General features: G+C 46.6%; 1 protein-coding gene across 2 annotated transcripts in view; it reads right to left on the bottom strand.

Moving 5' to 3' along the window:
- Positions 1–3,457: 3,457 nt before the first annotated feature.
- LOC142469132 (stimulated by retinoic acid gene 6 protein-like) overlaps positions 3,458–20,616 on the bottom strand; it is a 105,149-nt gene continuing 87,990 nt past the window's right edge. The window contains exons 14-18 of one of the 2 annotated variants that reach the window (XM_075576065.1): positions 18,026–18,143; positions 16,642–16,761; positions 14,314–14,477; positions 12,227–12,346; positions 3,458–5,197 (exon numbers count right to left, since the gene is read on the bottom strand). In XM_075576065.1, the coding sequence (XP_075432180.1) occupies positions 5,016–5,197; positions 12,227–12,346; positions 14,314–14,477; positions 16,642–16,761; positions 18,026–18,143 (704 nt within the window). In that variant the 3' untranslated portion in view covers positions 3,458–5,015. Of the gene's footprint in view, positions 5,198–8,587; positions 10,329–12,226; positions 12,347–14,313; positions 14,478–16,641; positions 16,762–18,025; positions 18,144–20,616 lie in introns of those variants that run through there. The other variant, XM_075576064.1, reaches the window with a different exon arrangement.

Here is a 20,616-nt window from a genome sequence, read left to right as displayed (position 1 = left end):
CCTGTAGACATACGCCTTTCAAGACACAGTCAAATTTTTATCCTTACCATTCAAAAGGTAACCACATTGACACATTTTTCAATGTGGTTTATCATGATTTGAATTTACTTATAGATAACATGAAATTAGGTAATATTAAACAAAACCTAAGTAAAGCAGAGAATTTGGCCTTAAAATTCTTGAGAGAATCATGACCTCATAATAAGACAGGCGGAGAAGGCGGGAGGTGTAGTACTCCAAGATCGTTCTCATTATGAACAAGAGGCACACCGACTCCTTTGTGACCATGTCTTTTATGTTAAACTAACTCATGATCCCACAAGCCAATTCCTTATTTCACTTAAAGATCTTCTGGATGAAGCTCTGCTCCTAACAGTTATCACATCAAAAGAGTATGCATTTCTCTATAATCACTCACCTAAAATTCCGGTGTTCTACCACCTTCCTAAACTACACAAGTCCCTGATATCCCCACTGGGAAGACGCATAGTTTCGGGGATATCCTCACTGACAGCCAATCTCTCACAGTATGTGGATTACTTCTTACAGAGCTTTGTGGGGAAACTTCCCTCTTATTTAAAAGACTCTTCCTCTGTACTCAATCTATTTAAAGATTTTCAATGGAAGAAAACGTACAGATGGTTAACTTTGCGACGTACAAGCTCTGTATACGAGTATTCCACATGGAAAGGGATTGGCTGCAGTTGAGTGGTATTTGAAAGGTGATCCCCAGTTACATGATCGCAATAGGCAATTTATACTGGAAGCTATTGAATATGTGTTGACCCATAACTATTTTCTATTTCTTTCCCAGTCCTTCCTGCAGGTTTGCGGAACTGCTATGGTCACACGATTTCCCCCCAGTTTCACAAACCTATACATGGGGAACGGGGATTAACTATATATTTGGTCTAATAACCCATTTAGTTATAACAAAATAGTATGGCGTCGATACATAGACGACATCCTGTGTGTGTGGGAAGGGGATGAGAAATCAGTTACTGACTTTATGAGAATGGGTTAGGTCTGGTCTTCACACACATCACAGATACAGCTAAAGTTGACTATTTGGATCTTAGTCTATTAGCCTCAGAAGAATTGGGCGTCAACACTACCACATTTTTAAAAAAAAGTAGATGCCAACAATCTTTTGTTGGCATCCAGCAATCACAAACGCACATGGATTAATAACATACCGGGAGGTCAATTCCTGAGAATCAAACGTAACTGCAGTAATGACATCGGGTTTGAAAGGCAGGCACAATTTCTGTTTTTGAGATTCATGGAAAGGGGATATAATTATAAAAAACTGATGATACAACTGGAAAAGGTTAGGAATATAGACCGTACTAGTCTGCTTGTACAGTACCTAGAGTTAAAAATACACGTGACACGTGTAAGAAAGCAGATGTTGCGTTTATTACACAATTTAACTCTATGACCAAACAGATTGAGGGAGTGATTAGAAAGCATTGGGGGATCTTATCTACTGATCCAGTATTGAGTGGTCACATTAGTCCTACACCCATTTTTATATACAGGAAAGCTAAAAGTCTAAAAGATTTTTTGGCTCCAAGTGATGTGGGCAGGGATGCTGTCCACACCACTGGCTTCTCTTGGCTGGGAGCAAAACCGACAGGAAACTATAAATGTGGAAACTGTTCGGTTTGCAGATATATTCACCCGGTCAGAAAAACTTTTCAATCTAAATCCAAAAATATGAATAAATCCTATGATATTACTGAATTTATTAGTTGTAATACTACGTATGTAGTGTATCTTTTGGAATGTTTGTGCGGTCTACAGTACAGTATGTGGGCCGCACAAAACGTAGTCTAAAACTTCGCATTCAGGAACACGTTAGAAATATTAAGAATGCCCTACAGACATATAGTGTGAGTCGTCATTTCGCCTTATATCACAATAGTGATCCCTCATCTCTGACCTTTAAAGGGATCATATTTAAAATCAGAGACAGAACATAAAACACAGACAAAGCTCAGTGCACATCCAGAAAAACTTATATACGGTACAGTGCCTAAATATATATGTATAAATAACTAATAAATAAAATGGTCTTTTAGTTTAACATTTTGGCCAAAGTGTTGTAAGCCCCTGAGCCAACTGCACGGCAGACCACGTTTCAAGGGTCCCTGCACTAATATAGATTCTTAATAACCTGTGTAATAACAGGAAGAATGATTTATAATAAATCTGTCAATATTAGTTGCAAAAGTTCTAAGTCTGATTGAAGCTCTTATTAACCTGTACATTACCAGGAAAAGCACTCTGTATTAGATTTGTCACAATCACACTGTAAGCAGGCAAGTTCCCCTGAGAGTGGGAGATGCCATGGAGTGAGCTTTTAACCATTTAAATGTGGGAGGGAATGAGCTTCAATTAGGTAGGAGGTTGCCACCCTCCAATCAGCTAAGACTAGCTGAACAAGAATTATAAAACATACAGAACACCTACAAGCTCATATTGAACCCCCAAAATACCCACAACATATATATAAGCATATGTGTCACAGCGGAGTGCTACTGAGCATGGCAATATATATATATTTAAAACCAGAGACATAACATAAAACACAGACAGAGCTCACTGCACATCCAGAAAAACTTATATACGGTACAGTCGCGGCTACTACACTGCAACCGCTTTCATCAACAGCGTGTCGCAAAGTGTCGTAAAGTGCCGCAAGGAAAGACTGCCGTAAATCGGATGGTGATTTTTTCAACTCTGGTACCGGAACGAGTCCTCGCTACGACGGGCAACCAACGTAAGATCGGTAGAAGCCTGAGTGACATGTCCTGATGCCAAACTAGATCTATCTAGAGATCTTGTGCTTCCATCCTGACGGTGCAGCGGTTCCTGTGTATGCTGTGGGTTCGCGCTTCCCTACTGCTGATGACCCGCGGCGCTGGGTAACATGCCAGAGTGCATGCAACGCTTATTTCTATCTATCTGATGTACGCAGATATCTTACCTTTTGCATAACAATACACAATCAGAAACATACTTCACTATGTGTTTGCGCTGTTTTCTAGTTTTACTGTTCTCTGTTTAAAGCTGCTGGCTAACAAAGCCTATGTTTATTTCTCCTAAAAAGTTTCCGCTGTTTTACCATCGCCGCATATCTCCTACAAATGTCTACACAGTATTTTGTGTTATCAGTATTACGTGCCCAGATGTGTATATCAGCACCTCGATTACCTGAATTCCCTATTGTTGCTGGAGTACCTCAAAGTATTGACACATATATATATATATATATATATTGTTGTATCATATTTAATATGAAATATATTAAATCTCAATCATATTTTGTGCGCAAATTCCAGATGTGATTTCAGGTTTAGAGGTTTCATTTAGGATTTCCAACAGTTCGGGTTTGAAAGTAAAAAATTTAAATACAGTTTTTTTTTCAAATCGTTTATTTTCTAGGTCACAGAAACACAAAGACTACAACATTGGATCGTTCTACGATACACAGTCACGTAAAAGCTTACAGAATATCTACCGTGGGCCCTACAGAAATGCACAAAGGTTTGAATGACCTGTGACCTATTTTTAACAAAAAGTACAGAAAAAAAACAAAGGGAAAAAAATCCGCCATTGAATTTAAGGCAGGTGAGAAAATGTGAGTGGATACTGCGCCTGGGACCAATCACAGCACGGATGCAACGTGGGCCAATCACAGAGACAATCAGGGCTGTGGGAAATTCAAACTAACCAACCACTGAGACCCGAGTCAGTTGGGTCTTAAAACCTCAGGGTCAAGTTTCAGCTGGATACCTGATGTGGAGATTGATGACTCCGAGTCTGAGCTGAACAATGGTCCTGCCCTCAGTCACAGTTCCCAAGGCCTGAGTACACACCCCTCCCCCACCATTCCCAGCAATAGCCATTTCTCCAGACATGAGGACTGAATAAAGGGTTTCTCAGCCCTGCATGTCCAGAGGCTGTGACTATGCATTAAAACACATTTTTATGCTTGCAGTTACATCATTACACACAGGAAAAAAAACAAAAGGTTTACACATACATTCACTTAATATATTTGGCCAGATGAGCCACAATAGGATGTATATACAGGAAAACCCCGTATATTCATCCAGACAATAGGGCAGTGGCTGGGTTTCCCCTTTAGAGCCTTACTGCCCATATCGTCACAGACATTGCACCCTTACAGAAGAGATCCAATTTACTGGGATTTTAAAAATACCTAGTGTAGTACAAGAGGGTATTACATGTCCATGTGTTTCATGGACCCCGGGTAAGGACACATGGACGAGGAGCCGTTCAGATCTTCTCTACCTGGTTGGGCAGCTGGGGTAACTGGTCACCACACACATTTTCTGTTAACGTTCATAAAGTCGAAGAGCGGACTTGCGCTACGTGTAACCTCCCATTTCCTGCCACATCGTACAGGTGATATGGGTGGATCTCTTCTAGTCAAAGTTGAACTTTAAGTCATTCTTCTTTTCCCGTCTTGCCCTCCAGTAACAACATACAGAGCTTGAAAAACTCATTCAATCACCAGGGTACAGGCGGAAATTGCCGGTGACGTGTGGCGCTGAGATCCCGCTGCTGCTACCGAACCTCCAAATCACCGCTCTGCTTCCCAAAGCCCCACAATGCCTTGCATAGCGCTGGGCAAGACTTTGTGGGGCGCCGCTTCGGGAAGCACAGCTATGCTTCGAGAGGTTGTGCAGCAGTCGTGGTCTTTCCTGCCCCCTCTGTGGAGGAGTGAACACCTGACCGGTGCAGGTAAGGTACATTTGAACCCCATAATATAAATTTTGTCAGGAAATGTCTCAGTTATTTGTGTCCTGTCCACTGCACTATTCCTCTGAAACCCATCCCAGTGCCGTCTTACAAGCCAACTGGCTGGCGCCCTTTTCTGGCTTCCTTGCCGTTCGTCCGTATCACGTGTACATTTAGACCCGGTCGCTTTCTCCCCGGCTGTCCGTTTTCACGGATCCTCCCCCGTCCTTCCCCTCCTGTGTCTATTTGCGGAAGCGCACAGTTGCGATCAGTAACCGTTCCAGCGCCTCCTGACTCTGAGGGAATGAGGCTGCAAGGCCGCAGCTTTGCTTCCTGCTCAGGATCAGCGCTGGGTTGTTGATCAGGGTATAAGCCAAGTGCCATTTGGTTCTCCACTGCTTTCGCCTGCATTCCTGGAGTCCGTCTGCGGGAGAAATATGTGGGTCAGCTCTGTTATCCTGGAGGGAAGCATGCGGTTAGTGAGATGTCTTTTATCAGCTCCATGGGGTTGGGAAGACACCAGTTTTGGTCTTTCCAGTGTTAAGAATGAAATACCAAACATGCGAGGCTACCAGGGCCGCCAACAGAAATCATGGGGCCCGGGACAAATGAAAGGAGCAGAGCCCCCCCACCCCCCATCCCCCATCCCATAGTGCACCTACTGCGAAAAAATATTTTTTAGCGCGCAACTTTTACTTAACTGTTTTCTTCTTATTGTAATACGGAAAAAAACATTACAATGCAATCTGTTTATATTTATATTTTCAACAAAAGACAGGTGACTGTGCCTGGGTGGGTGACTGCCTGCCTTGACTGACTGCCTGGGTGGGTGGGTGACTGCCTGCCTTGACTGACTGCCTGGGTGGGTGGGTGACTGCCTGCCTTGACTGACTGCCTGGGTGGGTGGGTGATTGACTGCCTGGGTGGGTGAGTGACTGGGTGAGTGGTTGGGTGACTGAATGACTGGGTGGGTGGGTGAGTGACTGGTGGGTTATTGGGTTGCTGAGTTGGTGACTGAGTGGATGGGTGGTTGAGTGACTGGGTGGGCAGGTGGGTGGCTGGCTTGGCTGGCTGAGTGACCTCTGGCTGAGTGACTGGGTGGGTGGCTGGCTGGGTGTCTGGCTGAGTGACTTTGGGTGGCTGAGTGACTGGGTGGGTGGCTGAGTGACTTGGTGGGTGGGTGGCAGAGTGACTGGGTTGCTGGCTGAGTAACTGGGTTGGTGGGTGGGTGACTGGATGTGTGGGTGAGTGAGTGACTGGGTGGGTGCCTGATTGACTGCCTGGGTGGGGTGGGTGGGTGAGAGTGAGTGACTGGGTGAGTGACTGCCTGGTGGGTGACAGACCTTGACCGGGTTGGTGCTGCTTCCTTGCCCCACCAGACGCTCACCCTTCTGCTGCCCGGGGCTGGAGGTAGGCTCGGGTGAGGGGGGAGAGACTGGTGGGCTAATTCCGCGGCTGCGCCCGGGGCAGGAGGCGGGGGAAGTTGGGTTGACGGACGTGGGCTCGCCACGGCGCTTCCCCTCCGTTCCACGTTGGGAGCAGGGCGGAGTGGGCCTACAGGCAGCAGGCCGGACACGCTGCTTTCCCTGCGCATGCGCGCCGAGACCTCGGCTCTGCGCATGTGCACGGAGATCGCCGGCAATTTTTGGGAAATTGGACGAATTCTAGCCTTCCTCCCCCTCCCAAAAATAGTGTATATTTGAATAGATGATGTGACAGCTGCTGAGTTAGCTCTCTAGAAGATAGTTCTTTGCAGTAGAAAGTTGAATTCCTTGTATGTAAGAAGATATTCAAAGAATGTCAGACAAAAGATCTGGTAGGGTCCTTGTAAGTAGAGACGGGCGACCCCGTTTCCCAGATTTTAGCTGATTTCAAGCCCCCCCCCCCCCCAAAAAAAAACAGTTCCGTGGTGTAAAATGAGCCAACGGAATTGTTCCAGTTTCAAACCGTGCGGGTTAATCAAAAACCGGCATCGGATACGACCCGCTGACAGATTTGCAGATTCAGCGATCCGTGGGAGGATTTTGAAGAATCTGCCAACGACTTGCGGAATCCGAGGATCGGATTGAAAATAATAATAAAAAATTACGCTCAAGGTGAATCGCCCTTTTTAAGATTGATCTAAGGAAATCTATGGACCAAAGGAACCAGCCAATCTGCTGGGGATCCAAATCCGCTCCCAATAACTTGCCCATCTCTACTTGTAGGGAATACACTTGGAATGGGATATGCCTACGTATGTAATGCTTTGTGTATAAGAAACTAGTCGAGATCAAGTTTAGAGAGTCACCAGAGAAGAAAAACCCTCCACAACACTATCTAGGAGGACGCATGTCATCTTGATGTAAATACCATATGCCTGTAAGTTAATTTGAAGAATAAAATTTCGATGTGTCAAAAAGTGCTGAAATGTATGCATTTTAGAAGAAGAAAAGAGATTTTACAATCCTCATAGTATTTCATGGGCCTCTACAAGAAATGATTTGTCTCTATAGTCTTAGATGGGACCCACCTGTAACAGGGGACTTATCCCTGTTCAAAAATGTGCCTCTAATCCAGCAGTGTGGTGGTTAACTGCTGGAAGACAATTAACCAACACCACCTGGCCGATTAGAGGTGTCAGAAAAAGCCTGCCTCTGAGACAGGAAGGGAGATTGACCAGAGGAAAGAGGTCTTGAGCAGAAAGACTCTGCTGAGATCAAGACACCCAAAGACCTATATTCCTGGACACAAGGGACCCAGGAACCTACCAGAGACTGACATGAAGGGCCATCGGCTTTAAGGTATCTCTTGAGACTTTGGGGAATAAGGTGGTAATGGGATTATCCCTCCAGCCCTGGAGAAAGGGACTGGGGAAGTAAGTTAGCCCTTAAACAGGGATAGGCGTTTGTTGTTTTCATATGTTTTGCTGTGTTAAAAGGGACAGGCGCAATAAAGCCTTATTTTAATTTCACCTTAAAAACGGTCTCCATTGCATACTTCTGCACACATCTCTTAAACCACCTCTACAGGAAACGATTTGTCCCCATAGTCTTAGATGGGACCCACCTCTACAAGAAACGATTTGTCCCCATAGTCTTAGATGGGACCCACCTCTACAAGAAACAATTTGTCCCCATAGTCTTAGATGGGACCCACCTCTACAAGAAACGATTTGTCCCTATAACATTCAAGGCCATCGGTAGGCTTGCGTGGGTGGGGAGTGCACCCTCCAACGTGATCAACATGGGGGGAAAGAGCCCAATGTCTGTGGAGCACTGGGCCAAGTCTAAATGTGGTTAACAAGGTGGGTTCGAGAGCTGCTAGGTATGACTACTTCTGTGACCAACATGCCCGGGCCCTCTTTTTCAGGTTATTTTTTATTCAAAGTGGTTAGCATTTACCGGATCGGCCTTAAATTGTGCCATATGATGCCCTCGAAAAGGGTTCTACTTTAACATTAAGGCCGCGAGAAAACAATTCTTATATTTATTTATCATTATATTTAGTTTTTATTTTATTATAATACGACTCATGGGATGGTTAGGCGGCCGGCTATAGCCAGTGAGTGTGTGCCACAGGTCTGGAATCTCTCGAGTAAATGTATTTACCACTTCAAACCTATGTCGGTCTGGTGGCTCTAACACTTATATATATATATTTTGTTGTATCATATTTAATATGAAATATATTAAATCTCAATCATATTTTGTGCGCAAATTCCAGATGTGATTTCAGGTTTAGAGGTTTCATTTAGGATTTCCAACAGTTCGGGTTTGAAAGTAAAAAATTTAAATACAGGTTTTTTTCAAATCGTTTATTTTCTAGGTCACAGAAACACAAAGACTACAACATTGGATCGTTGTACGATACACAGTCACGTAAAAGCTTACAGAATATCTACCGTGGGCCCTACAGAAATGCACAAAGGTTTGAATGACCTGTGACCTATTTTTAACAATAAGTACAGAAAAAAAACAAAGGGAAAAAAATCCGCCATTGAATTTAAGGCAGGTGAGAAAATGTGAGTGGATACTGCGCCTGGGACCAATCACAGCACGGATGCAACGTGGGCCAATCACAGAGACAATCAGGGCTGTGGGAAATTCAAACTAACCAACCACTGAGACCCGAGTCAGTTGGGTCTTAAAACCTCAGGGTCAAGTTTCAGCTGGATACCTGATGTGGAGATTGATGACTCCGAGTCTGAGCTGAACAATGGTCCTGCCCTCAGTCACAGTTCCCAAGGGCTGAGTACACACCCCTCCCCCTCCATTCCCAGCAATAGCCATTTCTCCAGACATGAGGACTGAATAAAGGGTTTCTCAGCCCTGCATGTCCAGAGGCTGTGACTATGCATTAAAACACATTTTTATGCTTGCAGTTACATCATTACACACAGAAAAAAAAACAAAAGGTTTACACATACATTCACTTAATATATTTGGCCAGATGAGCCACAATAGGATGTATATACAGGAAAACCCCGTATATTCATCCAGACAATAGGGCAGTGGCTGGGTTTCCCCTTTAGAGCCTTACTGCCCATATCGTCACAGACATTGCACCCTTACAGAAGAGATCCAATTTACTGGGATTTTAAAAATACCTAGTGTAGTACAAGAGGGTATTACATGTCCATGTGTTTCATGGACCCCGGGTAAGGACACATGGACGAGGAGCCGTTCAGATCTTCTCTACCTGGTTGGGCAGCTGGGGTAACTGGTCACCACACACATTTTCTGTTAACGTTCATAAAGTCGAAGAGCGGACTTGCGCTACGTGTAACCTCCCATTTCCTGCCACATCGTACAGGTGATATGGGTGGATCTCTTCTAGTCAAAGTTGAACTTTAAGTCATTCTTCTTTTCCCGTCTTGCCCTCCAGTAACAACATACAGAGCTTGAAAAACTCATTCAATCACCAGGGTACAGGCGGAAATTGCCGGTGACGTGTGGCGCTGAGATCCCGCTGCTGCTACCGAACCTCCAAATCACCGCTCTGCTTCCCAAAGCCCCACAATGCCTTGCATAGCGCTGGGCAAGACTTTGTGGGGCGCCGCTTCGGGAAGCACAGCTATGCTTCGAGAGGTTGTGCAGCAGTCGTGGTCTTTCCTGCCCCCTCCGTGGAGGAGTGAACACCTGACCAGTGCAGGTAAGGTACATTTTGAACCCCATAATATATATTTTGTCAGGAAATGTCTCAGTTATTTGTGTCCTGTCCACTGCATTATTCCTCTGAAACCCATCCCAGTGCCGTCTTACAAGCCAACTGGCTGGCGCCCTTTTCCGGCTTCCTTGCCGTTCATCCGTATCACGTCTACATTTAGACCCGGTCGCTTTCTCCCCGGCTGTCCGTTTTCACGGATCCTCCCCCGTCCTTCCCCTCCTGTGTCTATTTGCGGGAGCGCACAGTTGCGATCAGTAACCGTTCCAGCGCCTCCTGACTCTGAGGGAATGAGGCTGCAAGGCCGCAGCTTTGCTTCCTGCTCAGGATCAGTGCTGGGTTGTTGACCAGGGTATAAGCCAAGTGCCATTTGGTTCTCCACTGCTTTCGCCTGCATTCCTGGAGTCCGTCTGCGGGAGAAATATGTGGGTCAGCTCTGTTATCCTGGAGGGAAGCATGCGGTTAGTGAGATGTCTTTTATCAGCTCCATGGGGTTGGGAAGACACCAGTTTTGGTCCTTCCAGTGTTAAGAATGCGCGCCGAGACCTCGGCACTGCGCATGCGCACGGAGATCGCCGGCAATTTTTGGGAAATTGGACGAATTCTAGCCTTCCTCCCCCTCCCAAAAATAGTGTATATTTGAATAGATGATGTGACAGCTGCTGAGTTAGCTCTCTAGAAGATAGTTCTTTGGAGTAGAAAGTTGAATTCCTTGTATGTAAGAAGATATTCAAAGAATGTCAGACAAAAGATCTGGTAGGGTCCTTGTAAGTAGAGACGGGCGACCCCGTTTCCCAGATTTTAGCTGATTTCAAGCCCCCCCTCCTCCCCCCCCACCAAAAAAAAAACAGTTCCGCGGTGTAAAATGAGCCAACGGAATTGTTCCAGTTTCCAACCGTGCGGGTTAATCAAAAACCGGCATCGGATACGACCCGGTGACAGATTTGCAGATTCAGCAATCCGTGGGAGAATTTTGTTGAATCTGCCAACGACTTGCGGAATCCGTGGATCGGATTGAAAATAATAATAAAAAATTACGCTCAAGGTGAATCGCCCTTTTTAAGATTGATCTAAGGAAATCTATGGACCAAAGGAACCAGCCAATCTGCTGGGGATCCAAATCCGCTCCCAATAACTTGCCCATCTCTACTTGTAGGGAATACACTTGGAATGGGATATGCCTACGTATGTAATGCTTTGTGTATAAGAAACTAGTCGAGATCAAGTTTAGAGAGAGTCACCAGAGAAGAAAAACCCTCCACAACACTATCTAGGTGGACGCATGTCATCTTGATGTAAATACCATATGCCTGTAAGTTAATTTGAAGAATAAAATTTCGATATGTCAAAAAGTGCTGAAATGTATGCATTTTAGAAGAAGAAAAGAGATTTTACAATCCTCATAGTATTTCATGGGCCTCTACAAGAAATGATTTGTCTCTATAGTCTTAGATGGGACCCACCTGTAACAGGGGACTTATCCCTGTTCAAAAATGTGCCTCTAATCCAGCAGTGTGGTGGTTAACTGCTGGTAGACAATTAACCAACACCCCCTGGCTGATTACCCCCTGCCTCTGAGACAGGAAGGGAGATTGACCAGAGGAAAGAGGTCTTGAGCAGAAAGACTCTGCTGAGATCAAGACACCCAAAGACCTATATTCCTGGACACAGGGGACCCAGGAACCTACCAGAGACTGACATGAAGGGCCACCTGCTTTAAGTTATCTCTTGAGACTTTGGGGAATAAGGTGGTAATGGGATTATCCCTCCAGCCCTGGAGAAAGGGACTGGGGAAGTAAGTTAGCCCTTAAACAGGTCCAGGCGTTTGTTGTTTTCATATGTTTTGCTGTGTTAAAAGGGACAGGCGCAATAAAGCCTTATTTTAATTTCACCTTAAAAACGGTCTCCATTGCATACTTCTGCACACATCTCTTACACCACCTCTACAAGAAACGATTTGCCCCCATAGTCTTAGATGGGACCCACCGCTACAAGAAACGATTTGTCCCCATAGTCTTAGATGGGACCCACCTCTACAAGAAACGATTTCTCCCCATAGACTTAGATGGGACCCACCTCTACAAGAAACGATTTGTCCCCATAGTCTTAGATGGGACCCACCTCTACAAGAAACGATTTCTCCCCATAGACTTAGATAGGACACACATCTAGAAGAAATGATTTGCCCCCATAGTCTTAGATAGGACCCACCTCTACAGTAAATGATTTGTCCCATAGTCTTAGATGGGACCTACCTCTACAAGAAATTATTTTGTGAATTACAACCTTGTGCTGTTTTGATCGGTACCTGGATTTGTTGGCTTTTTCTGGGCTACCGAGTCTTGTATAAGAAAGTGACAGAATGACAGAACCACAGGGTGGGTGTGAAACAAGTCAACCTGTAGCATGCCAATCCATGTGCTGTACCCTGCAGAGGAAACAAGAGACGGGCATTAAAACTGGCAACATGTGAGGCAAGGCTCGATATTGCCAAATTGTCTCCACGTCAACATGAAATTCTGATCCAGTCCTGGTGTGACCTTTTTTTTGGCTCAAGATAGTCCTGATTTCCATGGCAAATGGAGACTTGGAAAAGGAGGGGTTGGCTAGGACTTCCTGGTAGCATGTAGGTGGGTTGGCATTGTGGGGTATTTACCAGGGCCTAGGTCATACTTATTATTGCTTTGAGCAGGAGTGGCCAACTCCAGAACTCTCCAGGCAGCTCAATCGGTGGCTCAGTCATTGACTGAGCCACTGATTGAGTCACCTGTGCTGAAGCAGGGACATCACTAATACCTGGTCTGTTGGTGGCCAAAGAGGACAGGAGTTGGCCTCCCCTGGCTTAGCGTATCACTGTTCTTGGAATAACAGTGTATGTGCCATTCTTTGTATAAGACAGACAATAAGGATTTAAAATAAGCTTATTTGGAGCCTAATTACGTATCGGCAAGCAAGCTGGGCACTTAATAATCAGCTGTAATAACACACAGTGTGGTCGGTAACAGTCCCAAACAGTGGGTAAGGCTTTTAAATTCAGTGGTTTTATTTTCCACAGTCAAATTAACATTAGGCACACCGTCCCATTCAAGGCAAACACAAAACATAAAAAGAACATCTACTCCACAGTAGGGACGCTAACTATACAGTATAACGGTAACTGCGAGTTGGCCGACTATACCGGTTACAACTTGAAATAACAGATTCTTATACAGTATATAGAAGAAGAACAATGTCTTATCTTGTTTGGTGGGGACTCATGTCCTAAGAGAGAATTCAGGCAATCTTTCAGGATCCAGCAGCCTGGACAGGACAGCTCTGGTTAATGAGAGAACCCACCTACTACCAGCAGTAGCCTCCTTATCAAGCTGCCTGGCAGCAGTGTTAATTCAGCCCTGCTTTCTCAGGTACCTCTAACAGAGTTAACCCTCTGACTGCTGGTTTCAGCAGGTCACAGGTATGTTTCCCAGGCATACTCCTCACCAAGTGACTTCACCCTGTCACAAAGCCATATTGTGGTGGTTTGCTATTATTGAATGTATTAAAGCTTAGTTTGAAGTGGCCAGCTTGCATGATGATACTTTTTGTGACTAATTCTGTTGAGTGGTGAGAGACTTTCATCGGTCTAGCTGGGGACTGGGTTTTTTCACGGTTTTTGTTTGCTGTCATTTCTTGTTTTTGTGTGCCAAGTCTGACTCTGTTTTGTTTTAAAGGAGCAATCCGAGCGGACATACTGTATGTTTTTGCAGTTTTTTTTTATTTTTTTAAACATAGTATTGAGGCAGAGGGTCTCCAGAGCGGACCCCCATTAATTTCAGCCCCAGGGGACCCCATGCTTCCAGAGATACTTATCTTTGTAGGGGGTTCCACTCTGGTTTTTAAAACTCACGCGTCGCATGTGCCAATAGGATGCTGGACCTGATAATGTCACGGCTTCCTATTGGCCTGCGGGGCGAGAGAGCCTTGAAAAGCGGCCATTACGTGAACCCTGCTGGCCGAGCAGAGTGGCTACTGGCACCCCCTATGGAGGCAAGTATCTCCGGAAGCAGGGGGTCCCCAGAGCTGAAATGAACAGGGTTCTGCTCCAGAGACCCCCCTCCTTAAATCCTATGTGCCAAATTGTCAGATTTGTAAACAGAGTGAGATCTGCGGATTCATTATCACATTGTGAACCTGGATTTTACACACGATGAAGAGAATGATGAAGTCTCCAACACTTTTACCTTATGAAGAACTCTCTCACCAAGCTGACATGAGTTCTGACCTCTGGCAAACCCACAGTTCTTCAGGGCCAGCAGAGCTACTACAGTTCTACACATGCCACATGACAATCATTCAACATAACCACGGGGCTGAGAGTATATTTCGCCACTGCAGAGTTACATGTTAGATGCGCACCCATATCAACGCCCTCGTAACCTCTTGGGAACAGCGGGCGGTCGATCCTCGCCAGTAACCAGCTCCCGAGGAACACGTTGAGTATAACTCTTACCAGGCACGCACCGAAGCCCATGATAACCGAGTAGAACATGAAGAAGTAGCTGAAGTTCTGAAAGGCTCTCCTAGGGGTGAGGGAAACAACGTAGGCAGAGGTAGAAACATAGAATATAACCCCAGATAAGAGCCATGTGCCCACCTCGTTGCCCCTTCTCCCACCTGCTGTAAGACCTCAGACCCTATTAGATCTCTGGCTTTCTTTCTTATTTATGATTTAGCCGTATGTCAATCCCAAGCATGTTTGAATTCCCTTACTGTGTTACCCCTACCACCTCCGCTGGCTATTCCCCGTATCCACCACCCTTTCCCTGAAGAAATCCTTCCTCGCATTGCTGCCCAGCCTCGGGGTACATGAGTTTAACTAGCTCCGGGCAGACCCAGCGAGCGTCCGGTTTTTAACACTAGGGTGGGAGATTTATAAAACGTGTATCTACGGAGGAGAGAACGAAGAGAACCCCCAACCACGGGTGTAATTTATCAAAGTATCCCGGCCTCAAAACGATGGCAAATAACCTGCACCAGATTTATTCCCGTTGACACCCAATGGGATCCAGCGGTTTGATAAAAATGCACCCACCCAGTTTTGCAACCTGGACTTTGACAAATGCCCCAGAAAATAGTCGAGGTTCATGGAGGTAAAAGTTATATTCTAGAGATGTTTTTATTTCACTTACCAAAGGCAGAGAACCCCCCAATAGAACATGCAACATGACCAATTGTACAGTTAAATACCTATCTGTTCTTTGCTCATACGTGAGGGTTACCGAGTGAAACTGCGTTTGTAAGCCTGCAGATCATGTCTTTCTGCGAGTACTAACACTATCTCTGCAAACGTTCTCTGAACCTCTACTAAGGGTTTAACTAAGTGACCCCCGCTTATGAGCAACGAACAGATAAGTATATGAGTTTTCATGTTGGATGTTGCATTGGGGTTCTCTGTCTATTGTTTATACATCGTCACATACCAGTAGCCATGCTTTTGCATTAAAATATATGGCTGATTTGAGCTTACAGGGGTTGTGTGTGTTAAAAAATAATTTGTAACAAGAACATGCCGTTGAAGGCCCCGCTCCGCATCAGGTATTGATGATTAATACCTGTATCATTTTGTACTTTAAAGGTACTATATATGTCTCCTGTATGCACCAGTCTTTACTATTGACTCTAAATTAGGTGAGCGGTGAGATCAAATTGTTGTACTATCATATTGTACTTGTGCTGGGGTGTGAGATCTCCTTGCTGCTGCCCTCCTTCCGAATTGCAGTGTCAGATGACGCTGTGGACCTCACCAACGTGACATCGCACAGTGTCGCGTTGCCATGGTAACGCAACATCATTCCGTCATAACGTCATGTTTCCATGGGAACGAGACGCCGTGTGATATCACATTGGTAACGGCCATGGAATCATTTGACGCTGCGATTCGGGAGGAGAAGGGCGGCAGCAAGGAGGCGGCCGCCACATGCAAGTGCCTTCTTATCACGCCCGATAGGCCTGAGAGCGCGGCGTCTGTATATGGGGGCGGACATTCTTGCCTGCCCCAAATTTTGCCGCCCTAGGCCCGGGCCTAATGGGAAATCCGCCACTGTATTTATGTGTTATCTGTAAGGTAGATAGTTGGAGGGGAGCAGACCCCCATTCGATAGACCCGCGATCTGTACAGTTCTGTCCAAAAGGACAGAAGATGTCCTCCGGTATTCTTATTCAAGTCTCCATTTTACTTTTCAGGACATCGTCCAAAGAAATCCAACGTCGCAGGCCACAAACAGCCTTTCTTCAAGTAACCACTTGTCCTTTTGGATAGGAATCTACGGACCATGAGTCTATGAAATGATGGGTCGATCCCCTTCCCATCTATTTAAATCAGGAGAAGCCAACTCTAGTCCTCAAGGGCCACCAGCAGCTCCGCTTCTCAGGATAACCCTGCTTCAGGGATAAACACACAGGTGGCTCAATCAGTGACTCAGTCAAAGACTGCACCCCCTGTGCTGAAGCAGGGATATCCTGAGAAGCTGACCAGTTGATGGCCCTTGAGGACTGCAGTTGGCCACTCCTGATCTAGTTGAACAAGAACGACATGTTTTGGGCCTGGGATACATTAAAGAAACATGCTCAAAGTGTGTCTTACACCAAGCTCTTCCACTTCAAAGACCTGTGCCTTTTGTACCAAGCTATTGCATATACTACTCTCCCCCAGCAGAGGAGGAATTCACGAGCTGTGAATAGCACCTGTTGTTGATTGCCAGCGGTTTGCTCCTGTCCGTCGGGGAAATTTTGTCTTGGAGAAACAGGAACTGAGCGGCCAGGATCTGAGCTACGACCACGGTTGCCATGAGTGAGATTCCCAGCCTACAACAAGAGAGCGGGACGAAAGAAGGATTCGGATATCTACATCTGATCACGTGGGAAACAAGGGAGTCCCACACACCCGTCCAGTTAGTCATGGGTGGCCAAGACAGTGGTGGTCCCACTGCCCCGTCTGGGTGGGCATTGGCTAGTCATTCTGCAGGGGCGAGTGTCATGGGGTTGGTATAGCCCCATGGCTATATAACATGGTGCCATGGGGGGGCTGTACCTCTTCCCTTGGAACAGCTACAGAAGTATTTTCCCCTCCACCCTCCCTGTTTTGGGTTAGCACCAATATTGTTTGTCTCGGTGGTGTGCTGCTCACGGGTTTACAGGCCTCGTCAGGATGTTGCTTGTGGGTTATATATGTTGTGCATTTCTTTGTATGTGCCATGTATACCTTTTTTATAATATGTTTCGATATTCATCTTTGTCACAGCTGCCGGGGGGTATCGGTGGGTGCCAGACGGTGCCCTGGGTTGTTTTGGGCAGATGGCGTAATGCCTGGTTGGTATATATTACCATAGCAGCCGAGCCGGTTTTCCGGCCAGCAGGGGAAGGGTCACGTGGATGTGTGGGCTCAAACTGTGGGCAAACTGGCACAGTTCGGTTCACATATATATAACGTTTATATACACGGGCGAACTGCCTTGCCCCGGTGCAGTGGGCCGGGCCTGCGGCTCCCCGACCACCTGCAATACTCTCCCTCATCCTGTCGGCGCCGGGATCCAACTTCTCCCGACCGGAGGAGAGAGCTGCAGAGTCCCCAGACCGGCGCACCACCGCTCCGCACCCCAAGGTAAGTGTGTGTATTGGAGTGAGTGGTGAAAGGGGGTGTCTTACTTTCTCCGGAGTGGCCCTCCTCCCGCAGCGTCCCGTTGCCATGCAGACCCGATATTAAATCACACCGTGACATCATGTGTTGATGCGTTGCCATGACAACGCAACGTGACACAACGCTGTAGGAAGAGGGCCGCTGCTCAAGGAATCCCCCGGGCCGGCGGTTAAATACAGTTCGTACCCTGTTTATATACGCTGGGGTTTAATAAAAGCTGTGGCCGCTGTACCCGTTATAAAGGGTAGCGTTTTATACGTGTCAGCGCCTCTTATTGGGGGAGGGAAGAAAGTGGGACATCCGTGGAACCAGAACACGCTAAACTCTGCTTCACTGGCGATTGTAACCGAGTCAATGGGGCTTCCCTTGCACGCGTGACTAAGACACACACAGTAATTACCAGCTGCCCAAAGCCCCGGGAAAGAGTCTTACACTGTGTAACCGAGGCCCTGCAGAACCAGAAGTCCGTTCCCTTCTTGGATCGGGACAATGAACCAGAATGTGATCATCAGGCTGATCACGAAGAACAGAATGTGCAGAAGGAAGTATCCTGCAGGGGGGGAGGGGGAGACACACAAAATCACTGGAACCATCCGATTCTGCAACGTGTAGTACACCCGGAAACACACACCCACGAGTACTCCACACGAGTACTCCACACAGGAGTTGCGTTCTTTCACAATATTTCCCTGCTGCCATTTTAAAAATGGTCATTGATGTCATTTTTTATAAGAGAAATAAAAAAATACTAACGTCTCAGCCAGGTTGCAACTCTGCCCTTCCCCATTATCTGTTAGCATACAGTGCTTCCACTGCAGCCACTGGGTAACGACATGCAAATGAGCACAGTGCTGGCTGTATTACACAACCTTCCCAGCACAGCCTGCTTTACAGAAGTGCAGAGCCAGGAAACCTGCTCACAGACAGCTATTCCCACCTTCTTGGTCTCATCAGTGCGAGGTTGGTTGTAAGGATATGAAACGTATATACAGTATTTACATAGATTTCCATGATAAATAAGACGATCATTTTTACTATGCGTTTTATAATATTGAATCATTTTGGTCCAGATTTCGTGCCCCAGAAACCATTCTCTCCATAACACAGTCACCTTGCGTATCCACGGAAAGAAAGGGCAAATACACGCTTGTTTTGACGCATTGCCCCATTTTCTGCTTGCGTCAATGTAAGACAGTTTGTTACGCGTGACGCAAATTCTTCGCCAGGAAAGATTACGCCAACACAAACCCGGCGGATTGGTTTTGTTGCCACAATAACACAAGGTAGTGACGCAGTGTGTGATATATCTCATTATACTCTGTGCGTCATGTAACTCCTACTGACACCAGCGGGTCGCAAAACTGACGCCAAGGGCGCAAAACAGAGCAAAGACCTTACGCTGACGCAAGAAGAAAAGAACGCAATTTGCCTCCAATTGGACTCGATATATCGCGCCCTGCGGGGGGGGGGGGGGGGGTATGAAGATAAACGTGGTCCAATCTGGGGCAAAAATATGTTCCACCTATGCTTGTACCCAGGCTCTGCAGCGCTATTTACACCGGGCAAGGGCGTTACGGCCATCTCGCCACCGGCATTTAGCCTACGCTGATCAGCCACGGGACAGCTAGCCGTGGCAAGTCTCTAACCTTAACCCCGTACCCTAAAAACCCTGTATACCGTAACACCATACCCTAAAAACCCTAGCCCCAAATCAGACCCTTTACCCTAAAATTCTTTACCCCCTTACCCTAATCAAGGGGTGCACAAACTGGGGGGCGCGAGATTCTCTGTGGGGGGCGCAGGGGGTTACAGAGACCCTGCCCGCTTCCCGCGAGGAGAGAGGGCAGGGGGGCGTGAAGAGGGGGCAGGGTGGCACTAGGAGAGGGGGCAGGGGGGCGCAAGGAGAGGGGGCAGGGGGATGCGAGGAGAAGGGGGAGAGGGCAGGAAGAGGGGGCGGGGGGCGCGAGGAGGAGGCAGGGACGCGAGGAGGGGGGGCGTTTGGGCACGAAGAGGGGGGGCGGGGGGCGCGAGGATGGGCGCAGGGGAAAAAGATTGCGCTCCCCTGCCCTAATCCCCAATCAGACCCTTAACCCTAAAATCCTTAACAGTAACCTGTTAACCTCTTACCCTACAAACTCTAACCAAACCCCTTACCCTAATCCCCAATCGAACTCCTTACCCTAAAATCCCTAACCTTAACCCTTTACCCTAATCCCCAATCGGACCTCTTACCCTAATACCCATAAACGTAACCCCAATTAGACCCCTGACCTTAAAATCACTAACCGGTTAACTCCTTACCCTAAAACCCATTAAAGTTAACCCCAAATACTAACACGAATCCCCCTGACCACTTCCCTTCGCAATGAGGCAAAAGGTCCCATTCCGGATTTACACACCTCTTTCCCATCAACTTCTACCCCCCTCAATAAAAAGCCCCCCACAAATCCTCGCCTCCTCTCTCTCTTACTGCTGGGGATCTCTCCACTAATCCTGGACCTGCTCATACACACGCCTGCTCTCGCCCACGCCTGCTCTCGCCCACGCCTGCTCTCGCCCACGCCTCCCTCCTGCTAACGGTGCTATCCCATCTAATTTAATACCAACCAACCTTATAACTCACCTCTTTGTTTCAAAGTTTTTTATTAGGCATTAGTACATTTCACATCATTACAAATACAGGATATATTTTGGCCTAATACGAGATTTTCTCATTTTTGTTGGTGTTTGTCGGGGAAAAGCCTCAACGTTCCCCTGACCCTCCAGGGTCCACAGGGGCGACGTGAGTGTAGAAACAGAAAAAGGAAGAGAGGGGGTAAGGGTGGAGGAGGAGGGGGGGGAGAGGGGGAAGGGGGGGGGGCATTGCCTCCCTTCTCCTCAGTTTCCATTACTGGGGTCTCTGTTCTATCTTGGCTGCTTTTTTTTATTTTTATGAGGTGATTCAGCGATGGAGTGCCATTTGGGTCAACCATGGGTCCCATATCTTATAGAAAGAGACAGTGGACCTTTTCAAAAAGGCTGAC

This window comes from Ascaphus truei, chromosome 18 (assembly GCF_040206685.1).
Source record: "Ascaphus truei isolate aAscTru1 chromosome 18, aAscTru1.hap1, whole genome shotgun sequence".
Classification (NCBI taxonomy): domain Eukaryota; kingdom Metazoa; phylum Chordata; class Amphibia; order Anura; family Ascaphidae; genus Ascaphus; species Ascaphus truei.
Note: the sequence above shows the minus strand (reverse complement) of the source record. Positions and strands in the feature narration are given on the sequence as shown.